The 13,001-nt window shown below is 41.2% G+C and overlaps 1 protein-coding gene across 1 annotated transcript in view; it reads right to left on the bottom strand.

Annotated features, from left to right (window-relative positions):
* Window positions 1-221: 221 nt before the first annotated feature.
* Window positions 222-13,001, bottom strand: part of kif6 (kinesin family member 6) — a 56,854-nt gene continuing 44,074 nt past the window's right edge. Inside the window, exons 16-23 of the mRNA XM_038729700.1 lie at window positions 7,524-7,574; window positions 6,511-6,598; window positions 6,234-6,369; window positions 5,030-5,118; window positions 2,915-2,974; window positions 2,722-2,823; window positions 1,927-2,042; window positions 222-895 (exon numbers count right to left, since the gene is read on the bottom strand). Coding sequence (XP_038585628.1) covers window positions 882-895; window positions 1,927-2,042; window positions 2,722-2,823; window positions 2,915-2,974; window positions 5,030-5,118; window positions 6,234-6,369; window positions 6,511-6,598; window positions 7,524-7,574 — 656 coding nt within the window. The 3' untranslated portion in view covers window positions 222-881. The remainder of the gene's footprint in view (window positions 896-1,926; window positions 2,043-2,721; window positions 2,824-2,914; window positions 2,975-5,029; window positions 5,119-6,233; window positions 6,370-6,510; window positions 6,599-7,523; window positions 7,575-13,001) is intronic.

Below are 13,001 nucleotides of genomic sequence, written 5' to 3'. Positions count from 1 at the left end.
AACAACAATTGTGAGTAGCATTCATCAAAACATTCACAAAAAATGTAAAGCCTGTACTGAGTTTAAATCATGTGGCACGAGCTTCCCACAGAATACAGAACAGGCATATACAGTAGGATATAATGAGGGCCCAAACAACTGATGCTATGTGTAACTCACTAACATCTTAGGCTAGTAACGGCAGTACTACAGTAGTAAGTACTTCAGTTAAACACGTTAAGGATTTTGCAATTCTTTTATTTTTTATTCAATATTTTGTGCAGATTTACAACAAAACATTAACACTCTTTAATGTAGTTCAGAAATAAACGTACACTACTGCACATCCTGTCAACTACACCTCTCTGTACAACATTTCACACAAAATGTGTAACACTTTTAGAACAAAATGAAACCAGACAGAAATTCATGTGTGATTTTAAATGTCCAAACTTCCTACGACCATTTAAAAAGTCATGATTCATTACTTTAAACACATACTGGATCCAACTGGTTTCCTATTTTCCGCTCCTTCCTCTGATATCTTGAGACAACATTTGTTCAGATCAAATGGCCGGCGCAGGCTGTGATTTATACTGCTGTACAGTATATCACTGGCATAATCTCCAGGAGGTCAACAACTGTGTGTATGCATGTAAAATCAGACAGGATGTGTGGCTTGTGTTTGGCAGAGGGGTCTTTTTTTTTTTGATAAATCTAATATATTTCAGACCCTGTTAAGATCACTTCTTCACACATCTTCATTGTCAGTCTACCAATACTCAATAATGTTGAATCCACATTTTTAGCATCCTTCTACGGCCTCTCAAACCTGGGGCTTTTACAAGCAGTCAGGTGACGATAACTTCAGGCTTTGCATACTTCATCGGAACTTCATGTTATTACTGAGGTGGGCCTGAAATACATAAAAAAAACACATGGCAGATTGGACATCCAGTTGAAAGTACAAGAACAAATAAGCAAGAAAAAAAATGGCCAAAATTATTCCCTTCAGCCATCACATTTTATTATTTTCAGAGTAACAATCCCTGAAATTAAATTACAGTGAACCACCCCATAAACTACTCGAACTCTACCTCCAATAACAGCCTCCACTCTGAAATCGTGCAGTCTGTCTTTTTCCCATCATGCACTAGTGACTTAAAAGCTGTTTTTAGTAGGAGTGTTACCACCATACAGGGATTACCAAACAGCCAAGGAGAGTCTAAACACAGTTGCTATCCAGCTTAGTGGTGGCCAGATAAAGAGGCATGAAATCTTCCTTACCTAGAGTGGGTAAAGAAAAGAAAGGAAAGATAGACAGACAGATGGAAAGAAAGAAAGGGCAAATATCTTCCTCAGCCTGACTATTGTTCTGTCTGGTGTCTCTGCTCATTTGGCCATGGTTCTGTCTGTTCACATGACCTTGTTCTGGATATCTAGTGGCAAACCACAAGACAGCCAAGTCCACTTTACTGTCTGCCAAAGTAAGCAGCTACACAAGGGTCAGTGGAGGGGAGAGAGAGTGTGTGTGGAACAGAGAACAGAGAAGAACTGCGTAACAGCAAAATATGAGCTCTGTCAGTGTTTTGCGATACCTGTTTCCGTGAATTATGGGCTCCTGCCCAAAAAAAGCCCTACTCATCACGCACTACTGCTGGAGCAAAGCAAAAGTGAAACTGAAATCATCTTCAGCTTGTAATTGGTGGCTTATCAAGTGTTATATGTTACAGGTCGTTTCTAATATAGAACACATAGAATGTGATGTACACTCATTAAACAACTCTCAAAAGCTGAAAACAAGACATTTATGGTCTCCCGGTATAAACTTTCTTGTCAGGTGAAGTGTTGTAAGTCAGCACACCACCAGAGGGCAGTGTTGAATGCAAAATGCATATTGTGTGAAAGCTTAGTGTGTGTATTATTTCTTGTTTTGTGTGTGAGTACCAGTCCTGTAGAGAAGGTTTTGCCTGGCTCTGACAAAGGCCAGGATGTCGGCATCAGCCTGTTGATCTCCAGTCAGGGATATAGAGGAGGATGAGAGCTTGGTGGTGGAAAGGGCCCTGAAATGGATATGCGTGTCATGTAGTATGTTAATATCAGTATAGATTCTTTAGTTTCTTTAACACAAATAAGCAAATCTTTTAACAATCCCTTACCCTTACCGTTCTAAACACCAGTGCTGTAATATGTTTGAATTGTTTTTGTGCGTACATATAAAAGAATAATATCTCTGTCCTACAAGTGGTTACTGGAGACGAACAAAAGCATAAATGTTATGTATTGGGTGTTTTACTGCGGTTGTAAAAAGGTAGTTTCAGCAGCAGCATTCAAGCGAAACCCCAGGTCTGTACTGTAATACAGTTTGGAGACATTACTTCACAAAGAAATAAAAAAGGTGGAAAGAAAACAAAGTAAGGCTATAAACTTTACAGGTCCAGGCTAAATGCAGACTATACAGCTACTGTTCTTATGTCGAATACGCCACTCTAGTTTATGTGTTGAAAGGTGTACACGTAGTTGTGAGCATGCACGGTTCTTAAACTAAATTGGATACAAAATTCTCTTTTTATTAATCAATTCTGCAAATCCTAATCACAGGGTTTCTTTGTGCTTAGTGTTTGATAGAGAAAAGCCTAGAGAGCTACAAATTTGATGGATGGAGGTGCTATAATTACACAAAGAACTAAATCTGTAGTTTTCAAAGGCATTTACAACTTGCCAAACCAGCCTTCCATATACCTCCACTCAGATGGAGCGAAGTCAGTCACCCTCCCATCCTGGGACTTATCTTGCCATGCTGGGACAGCTGTGGAGGGAGGTACGCTCTTGGGGATGAAGCTTCTGAAATTCAACAGGACAAAGTGTGACGTGCAGTACAATCCAGTAGTACGTTATAGTAAACAAATAAGACATTAAGTGAAGCTAGACAAACCTGAGATCCATGACTGGCCCTGCTGAAGAGTCTCTCACAGTACTGCCCGGAGCAGGTGCACTGTATAACAAGTTAGGAGAGCATTTCATAAAGATTGTTACACCATAATACCGCAGGTTATCTGTATCTTCAGCTGCAATACAGCAGAATGTCCAAATGAAACTCAAGTGGTGGGTCTACAGCTGGTTCTCATTGTATCTCACCGGTGTCTGTACCGGTGTCATTCTCTCTGTTTTTCAGTATCATCATATACATTTGCTTATCTCAACCACAAGAGGGCGCAACAATGCAAAACACCCAGAGTCTGTGCAGGGTTCACCAAGCCAAATTTAAAACTTGTTAAAACCTTTTTAATACCACAAAGAATGCAATTTAAGACATGTTATATGATCATACTGGCCAAAGTATGAAAGTATGATGAAAAAGATCTGTTTAGTTTTTGTCAAAATTGACATTTAGCAATAGTGTTGCCAACTTTGTCAATGAAATGAGGGACAAAAGGTGCTGAGGGAGGCAGTGGGGATATTGTTTTGTGTGAATATACAGCGTATTGCTTGAAGCAATTTGTCATTTGTACATTACTCTCATGCCATGGCAACATATGGTAGGTTTCATTTTAGTTTATTTAGAGCAGGTACCTTTAACACAGTCCTTTAATTGAAGCATTACCTGTTACCTTTACTATTTGTCTAATACAAAACACTTGTGACTCTTGCACTGGTTAGAAAAGGTTATCCCCTTTGTGTACATGTGACAAACTAAAAAGAACATAGCTTCTGTATGCTGTACCTTTACTATTAGTATAACACAAAACATCTGTGATGTGTTTTACTTCCAGTTCATGCTTTGTCAGGGAGTTACTATTTGCTGTTTCATCACTATCTTCATAAAAGTCAAGTAACTATCACCGCATTCCATCAGACACAGAAATATATCTTTTCTGTTTCACTTGTTTGAAGCGTTGGTGGCAACCAAGTAAAAGGTTGCCACCGGCTCACCTTCCGTCGGGGATAAATTAGATCAGTCAGGATATCCCGCTGTGATTGGATGATGACAGGTGTCGGTGACCATTGTCAAGTGTCGTGATCAGCATTGCTGCTGTTGCTGTTGTATCAGTCAGTGGTTAGATCAGCATAGTAGTCAAAAAACTGGACAAGAGACGTCACGTATGGGACAAATTAATTAGGCCTGATATAAGGGACTTCACGGCTAATACGGGACAGTTGGCAACCCTATTTGGCAATAATGTTACAATACGCTTCCTAGCTACTGTTGTTAGCAGTAGTGACAGCATAAAGGTCTGAAGGGGCTGACTGAAACCCCACAAAAAGAACAGCCTCTCCAGTGAACAAACCACTAACTAACCAACCCTCACTGCCCACAAATGGACAGAAAAACATTTACATTTTTACTCCCTACAATAGGAAAGAGAAAATATTTCAGACTTTTCTAAATTAAATGACTTGTCATTTTTTTAAGACTTTCTAATACCATCCATGGTCATTTAAGGAAACTGAATTCCATGTTTTTTAAGACTTTTCAAGGCCTGCAGATAGCCTGATGCAGTCAGAGTAGCAAAGATGTGTCTGTGTGTCCACATCCTCACTACTCAGACTGCACTGGACAAATATTGTGCTCAGTGTTTCTGTGAATGGGATACAAAATCTGTGATCAAAACCTTGTCAGAACCAAAGTCATGGCAGACTTGTGGCAGACATGGTATGTGAAATATCACCTGTCTCGCTGCTAAATGTCTAATTATAGTGGGAACCACTTCCCCTGCTAATATCACCATGGTTGCTGATGGGAAAATAATCTAAATGTCATTATCTTTTAATTTTTGTTCCATAGAAACAAGTACTATTTAAGCACAGATGGTGAGAAGGTAAAAATAACCATATCAATGAATTGAGTGCAAGTGAGTCCGTGAGGGGAAGGTGTTTCTCCTTGTAACTTGGTTGGCTTCTGTGTGCAACTAATCGGCTGAGTAGAGACATCTAAATATAATGGCCCACAACTTTTAATAGGTGTACATTTGAATCTGCTGGAGGGATGGAAGGACAGCCAAAAAGCAGTCAGTCAGCTTGTACATAAATCACAGAAAATGTGTCTCACCGAGATCCCAGAGTACCAGGTGAAGACGGCTGCAAGGTTCCACTTGGCGACCCTGTGCGAGATCTGGCTCTGGCCTCTGACTCAGACTCCTAGTCGCAATCATTGAGAAATTACTGTTTTACACTTCTCTGCAAAAACACCATTCCACGCGGATGATGCCGATGACAGTTAAACACAATGTGGCCATATGTAACTTGCAACAGCTAGAGGGAACGGAAGACCTCGGGTATTTAGCTCCATCAAACCTCTTACTCAAACTTTAATCAATAACATGCGTACCATTTTCCAAAAACAGAACAAGACATGGTAGAACAAAGCTGTTGGATATACGTATCCTGGCAAGGAAAATGTCCTGCTTGTCTGTCTGTCAGACTTCCTCTTCTTTCCATTTGTCATTCAGTGATACATTCCCAGACCTTGCTCAGATGTGAGTGAGATTGTTCTCCATTCATAAGATCAAAACCAAAGAGGAGAAGCCAGCGGTGTCTGCTGGTCAGATGTCGCTGCTTAACATTTTCTCTAAAATGTGCACAGCAGCCGTCAAGGCCAAGTGTGTAAGTGTGAGACCAGAGACTTCTAGTTCTACAACAGTGTTATTCATAATTTAGGAGTTTTCAACTGATCTTTCTCTTCTTTTAAGTATTTAAGCATCAGCACAAACTTATTATTTAGGACTGAACTAAACACTGACTCACTTCTTATCCTCCCCTGTGTTCCTGAGAAACCTCACGAACACGTTGTGCTTGTTAAGACTCTACTTTACGACTATGTACTGATGCCGGTGCTGTCTTTCCTCTAAGCTGCTCTCCAGGCCCTTGTTTGGGGCGCATGGAATTCTGTAAAAATGTGTTTCTGTCCTGTCCACTCCTACATATCTACCCACCAGGGCCCATTCAGCATGATGCTGAACAGAGGCTGCAAGGGTCACACTGGTGCCATAAAGGCCTGCGAACATATGCACAGACACATCAACACACACACACACACACACACACACACACACACACACACACACACACACAAATATGTCCATAGAGGCCAATATTCAGAAAACAAAAAAGAAAACATCCATAAATATTGAGACAAAAAATCAACAGACAAGCCTTCCTTCCTAATGTCAGAAACATATCTTTCACACACTAGCTTTCAGAAGCTTTATGTGGTGTTGTCACATAGATAGGTAGAGAAAGCTAAGGTCAGTCACCTGCACACTGGAAGCCTCCTGGCTCCACCACTTATGGAAGTCCTTCTGGAGCTTGACCTTTGCCCTCTCCAACAACAGCTGTAAGTGCTCAATCTCTGTCCTCAATGCTTTTAGACGCCCAATGGTGCTCTTGTAACTGAGGGGGGATATTAGCAGTACCAAATTCATCTTTTGTCAGCCTAACACAGCATCTGCTGTGTCTAATCAATCAGAGCAGGGTCTTAGGAGAAAGTATGAAAACATTTAGTATGGTAATGCATTAAAATACTACACTCACGCCTGTTTTTCTTGCTCAATGTGTTTGCACAGGTTTTCTTCCACTGGATCGACCCTCTCCTCAACCTCCGTATGATTCCACATTACACCTGAAGTAGAAACGGACAGGCAGAAGCCATGGCAAACGTTTTAGAGACAGATACTAATGAGGACATACTGTAGGCAGAATTAGTTCTTTTATTTTGTTTCAAGTCAAGAAGCTAGTAAGTGCGTGTTGTATACATGTAAGTGCATTTCCTTGAAAGCCAACGCTTTAAATATTGGCCCTGGATAATAGAAGCCAGGCTGCTGTGAAGTGTTCTCTGATGCTGGACTCAAAATAACAAGAAAAGCCTTTGGCGTCTGAATTGAAGGGGAGATGTTTGTGTGCTTTACAACCAGATATCCTCATCAAAGCATTTATATCCCTGATCAAAACCGTCAGAAAACAGTAAATGAAGGAGTCTTAGAGTTGTGACGCCCAGTTTTTGGTCACTAAGCTTTCAGTCAGTGAGGTCTACAGCAAAGGCTTTGAAGTGGGCACTGCTGCACATACAGTGCAAGAGCACCCACAACCCCTTCTGAAAGGAGTTCAATATCAAGATGATTACAGTTGGGGTAAGAGAGGGAGACCTAGCAAGAGACAGCTAAACTGTCAAAGTATCCAACTGAAAAAAATCCCACTCCCTCCCTTCAGGCCTCCCACCAAAGCCAATGCCCCAAAACACATGTTCATGCGAAGTGAGTGTGCGCAGGTAGGGAGGTTCTGTTGTCACTAGGTAGGCCAGTCTGAATTAAATGATTGGCCTTGCTTATTGCAGTCATGTGACAGTCACAGATGCCGGGCTTTGTCTTTCATTGGTTGCCTACCACAGATTTAACAGAGTTTTCATTTGTGACAACTTTGTTCATCATTTCTATTGATCCTTGGGAGGCTGTTGGTGTAGGTACATGGAGTTGGATATTATGCTACTCTTCTATAGACACATGGTTAAAATTCTGCTCTGGAAATATCCACTCTCTGTTTGATCTTACCATGAGCAGCCCTCTGCCTCCTCTGCATCTCTAACTGCTTCTTCAACTCATCTGAGAAAAAGAGAAAAGAAATTAGTTTCCAGTGTGCAGTAGAATCAAAAAGGCCCAGCAGAGGATGTACTTCCTGTGCCAGCTCAGGAAGTTCCAGTCCGTTCTCTGCACGTCCATCAATGTCTGGTTTGGATCAGACACCAAACAGGACAGAAACAGACTACAACGGACCGTCAGGACTGTAGAATAAATCATTATTGCCAACCTGCCCTGCATTCAAGACTTGTATATTGTACAAGAGTCAGGAAATGGGCAGGAAACTTCACTGCAGACTCATCGCGCCCTGGAGACAACCTGTTCCAACTTCTCCCCTCTGGTAGGCGTTACAAAGCACTGTATGCCAAAAGAACCAGACACAAGAACAGTTTCTTCCCATTGGCCATCACTTTGATGAATAGTCAGAAACAATCCCTGTGCAATAACACTGTAATACTACAACATCCACTGTACCCACAAATTATAAATTATCTATGTTTTTAAAAAGTACATTTCATGATTATCAATATAAATATAAGCAAACTGTATTCACTGTATATTGTATACATGCATCTTCTGTCATATTCACCTACATGTATATAAAGTAATAAGTTACATTAATCTTCCATATTTATTTCAGTACACTTTTTTTTTTTTTAGCATCAGCCATTCATAACATACGAGAGCCATTTAAAAATCACCATTTTGTAATTGGTGCACCTATTCCACCTCTCTGAACCCAGTTGCCTACATAAGAACTATTGTATGTAGCAACAAAACAGCATAAATCCTCTTGGTTTAGACTGGTTTTAAGTCTGTAGTTTGTCAGTTAGCATCAATGACATGTTTTTCAGTGTTGCAGTGGCTGACCTGGGTCAAGATATCTGTGTCTCACCAACACCAAAGGGGAATTCTGGTGATTAAGTTTTGCAATTCAGTAAAGTGAGGGCACTGACAAGAGACAAATTAACAATAGAATGGTCAAAATCTAAGCAACAGAGGTCAAGGCTTTTAGGCTACATCCACGCTATTACGTTTTAAAGTGGAGTTTTAAAATGAAAACAATCTTCGTCCAAGCCAGCGTTTTAGCTGCATATCAGAATTGATTTCCGTCTATTAAAATGACTGAAAACGCACATCTAGTGCCCATTTGAATAGCAATGGAGAAGAACCACACCAGAGATTCATTTTTTGAATGGACTGACAATGAGGTGGAACTGTTACTGAAAGTAACACTGGAGTTCAAAGCGACAGTGGAGGTGGAAAACAGAATCGTCGCAAAGCAAATACGTTGACACATTTGCAAAATGCAACATATTTAAATAAAAATACCAAAACTAAAAACTCAGTAGAATTGAGGTTTTGCTTTGCAAACAGTGGTTCTCAAACTTTTTCACATCAAAGACCCCTAAACCGACACAATTTAGACCACGGACCCCCTATTTGACACGATTTTATCCCAGGTTCACCAATCTGATTGGATTTGGCTTTTAGATATTTTATTACAGAAAGTATATGAAATCCATGACCAAAATAGTCATGCATTCAGTCACTATGTTACTTATGGATGGCATTATAATGAAAATAATTGATTCCCCTTTTTGCAGGGGATCCCCGGACCCCACTTTGAGAGCCAACGACTTATAAAAGCCATCAGGAAGCCAAATGTAAGTGTCTGCGTCATCGTTTTTAAAGTCCTCCGCTTTTGCCTGTCCGCACTTATACGCTACCCTGGAGTTTTAAAACAAAAACGTGTTCAGTAGCGTTTTCAGACTTCATTCTCCATTTAAGGTCTTCGGAGTCGCCATTTTAGTCTGGATGGCAGGTGCAAACATAGCAAAAGTGCTGCGTTTTAAACATAGACTGTATATAAAAAGGTTTTTAAAAATGGTCGAGTGGCCCTTTACTGTGGCAACTTGTGGGCAAACGTATGACCTCAGCACACAAGGGATGTTACAGTAAACACATGTATTGTATTGTCTTTTTGAGTCATTACATTTTTGCAGAAAATTATCTTACAGGACAGGACATACTGCTGAGTTATACACTTCCACAGACCTCAGGATTAACTCTCGTGACTCCAGTGTGCCAGGAAGCAACATGAGAGAGGCTTTTTGAGTAACTGCCTCTCTTGTGGCAGTAATACTAAGTTAGCATATGGGTAAGTCATTTGTGTCTGTTTTTGCTGACTCTCTTCCCTTAATTGAAGTAGTTAATTGTCCCATTGAAAATATTGCATTTGTGATGCAATGCTTCAGTGGCAAACGACAACTTCTTACTGTAACAAACTGTAGAGAAAAAATAAACATATTGTAAAGTACAGGCCACATTTGAGGCCATTTCTATCGACACTAAATGACCACATTCGGGGATTAATTTACTAGAGAACAAAAGGCGATCTTTTCACAGTGAGATCACAGAAAATGATGGTGAGTTAAGTGAATGACCAGAATAATTAGGAGGCAAACCAAAAGATAAGAGACAGTGACTGGCAGTATCTGATGTGGTGAGTTTCCATTTCAGTCCCGCAGGTCTTTTACACATGTAGACGCTGCTGTGGTGCAGCTCATTCTGTAATATGAACCTGTTGCCAAGGTCCAAGCTCCAAACAAAAAATCCAGATCAAGTATCATTCTGTAAAAATCTGGGTGTGGGGGTGCTACCTTTTCATGCAACAACTCTCCTGCGGCCACAAAACAGTTGGATTAGAGCTCTCGATTTGTCAAAGAGAAGATGAAGACACTGAAAGCATTCAAGACAAACGTCTGTACTGCTGAAGTGACCCTGAGTAAAGCTGAGACTCTTATAGAGATCCTGGGATTAATAAATAAAAGTATAACAATATTATTATTACAGACTTTAGGTTGAGATTTACTCGAGCTCTCATTGTTACACGTAAAAATTTGCATTCTGCCCATGCATCTCATCTTTTAAAACTTTTGTTGTAGTATTGAGGGTTTCAGTGGGCGTGGTGGATGGCGTGAAGCGTTATAAATGACCAGGGGCGGACTGGCCAGGAGTCAGGAGTTTTTATTTTTCAGTTTTACTTTATGATCCCTGACCGCGACGGCCGGCCAGTCTGCTGCAGCCACACAACTTGGAACAATCTTCGTTTTTGCTGAAATCTGATTGGCTCAACAGGGCCGATCAAAGAAGTTTACTTTTCACTTAGAGCGAGTTTAATCTACAAACGTTCGAGGCTGAAGTCAGCGCTGGGTTGTGTGATAGGCTCAATAGAGACGGTAAATGTGGAGAAGAGAATGAAAGAGGAAAAAGAAATGTGTGATGCTGAAAAAATAAGGATGAAGAAGAAAAAATGTTGGCATAAGAGCCAGCTAAATGTGCCAAATTAACCGAGGAATCTCTGTATGTCTTTAAGTATATTAGCTGTGGTGGTGATGCACAGGGACAGGGTGATGATGAGCCCAGTCATGTTGATAAGGAGGGAGAGAAGGGACAGGAAGAGCAGCAGGAGGAGAAGGAAGAGGACAGGGATGAGAAGCAACAAGAGGAGAAGGTAAATGGAACCAGAAAAAACAGTGAAAGGTACAGAGGCAGTGTGTTTGAAGAATTAGAAAATGGATTATTGTAAGTCATATTTATTACTGAAGTTCTTCCCGTGTATATGTAACTGTACAATCAGTAAAAGCAGAGGGTCCAGCACAGGGGGAGCTGAGCCAGGGAGAGGCCTACTCAGAGATAAAGATGAGGGATTTGATTTGTATGCACATACATACACACTGCTATATTTTATAGGAATGTATTGTAGTTTTTGAGTATATTTAAGTATTTTAGCCCTCTGACTGACTCAGGCTTGCCTGACCTGGTCTTGTTCAGTGCAGAGCTGCCTTGCTTATACAAACTGAAGAGGCAGGTGTTATCCTGAAGTTTCTTGAAGGTCTTCAGCATAATCTGATTCACTGTATACAACAAAAACACTAATAGGTATTAAAATAACTGCAAAAACAATGTATGCCCGCCCCCAAAAGGACGCTGGCATTAAAGGTCTCTCCGTCTCAAAGTCCCGGGCTGAATTTCAGTCCCAGTACATCCCTGTAAATGACCCACATATTGAGCCTGTGATGACACTGTTTTTCCCAATGCCTACAGAGTTTTAAGCAGGATTTAGGAAGCCTTCACAAAGCCATGGATTTTCATACAAAGTCAGTAGTTAGGGTAGCTGAAGTGTAAATGAACTGTTATGCCCTGTGGATTTACAGTATCTCACAAAAGTGAGTACACCCCTAAGTGAACATGTACAAATTGGGCCCAAAGTGTCAATATCTTGTGTGGCCACCATTATTTTGCAGCACTGCCTTAACCCTCTTGGGCATGGAGTTCACCAGAGCTTCACAGGTTGCCACAGGAGTCCTCTTCCACTCCTCCATGACGACATCACGGAGCTGGTGGATGTTAGAGACTTTGCGCTCCTCCACCTTCAGTTTGAGGACGCCCCACAGATGCTCAATAGGGTTTAGGTCTGGAGCCCTGCTTGGCCAGTCCATCACCTTCACCCTCAGCTTCTTTAGCAAAAGCAGTGGTCATCCTGGAGGTGTGTTTGGGGTCGTTATCATGTTGGAATACAGCCCTGTGGCCCAGTCTCTGAAGGGAGGGGATCACGTTCTCCTTCAGTATGTCACAGTACATGAACCAAATAAGTTTATCGTGGTCTCATTAGACCACAGGACATGGTTCCAGTAATCCATGTCCTTAGCCTGCTTTTCTTCAGCAAACTGTTTGAGGGCTTTCTTGTACATCATCTTTAGAAGAGGCTCCCTTCTGGGACAGCCATGCACACCAATTTGATGCAGTGTGCACCTATGGTCTGAGAACCGACAGGCTGACCTCCCCACCCCTTCAACCTCTGCAGCAATGCTGGCAGCACTCATACGTCTATTTTCCAAAGACAATCTCTGGATATGAAGCTGAGCATGTGCACTCTATTTCTTTGGTCGACCGTGGCGAGGCCTGTTCTGAGTGGAACCTGTCCTGTTGAACCGCTGTATGGTCTTGGCCATCGTGCTGCAGCTCAGTTTTAAGGTCTTGGCAATCTTTTTATAGCCTAGACCATCTTTATGTAGAGCAACCTTTCTTTTTTTTAGATCCTCAGAGTACTTTGCCATGAGGTGCCATGTTGAACTTTCAGTGACCAGTATGAGGGAGTGTGAGAGCGATAACAAATTAAACTAATTTAACACACCTGCTCCCCATTCCCACCTGAGACCTTGTAACACTAACAAGTCACATGACAGGGAGGGAAAATGGCTAATTGGGCACAATTTGGACATTTTCATTTAGGGGTGTACTCACTTTTGTTGCCAGCGGTTTAGACAATAATGGCTGTTTAATGTGTTATTTTGAGGGAACAGCAAATTTACACTGTTATAAAAGCTGTACACTCACTATTTTGCATTGTAGATAAGTGCCATTTCTTCAGTGTTGTCACATGAA

This window comes from Micropterus salmoides, unplaced genomic scaffold (assembly GCF_014851395.1).
Source record: "Micropterus salmoides isolate LMB-PRFRI ecotype aquatic unplaced genomic scaffold, ASM1485139v1 Ms_hic_scaffold_19, whole genome shotgun sequence".
NCBI lineage: Eukaryota > Metazoa > Chordata > Actinopteri > Centrarchiformes > Centrarchidae > Micropterus > Micropterus salmoides.
Note: the sequence above shows the minus strand (reverse complement) of the source record. Positions and strands in the feature narration are given on the sequence as shown.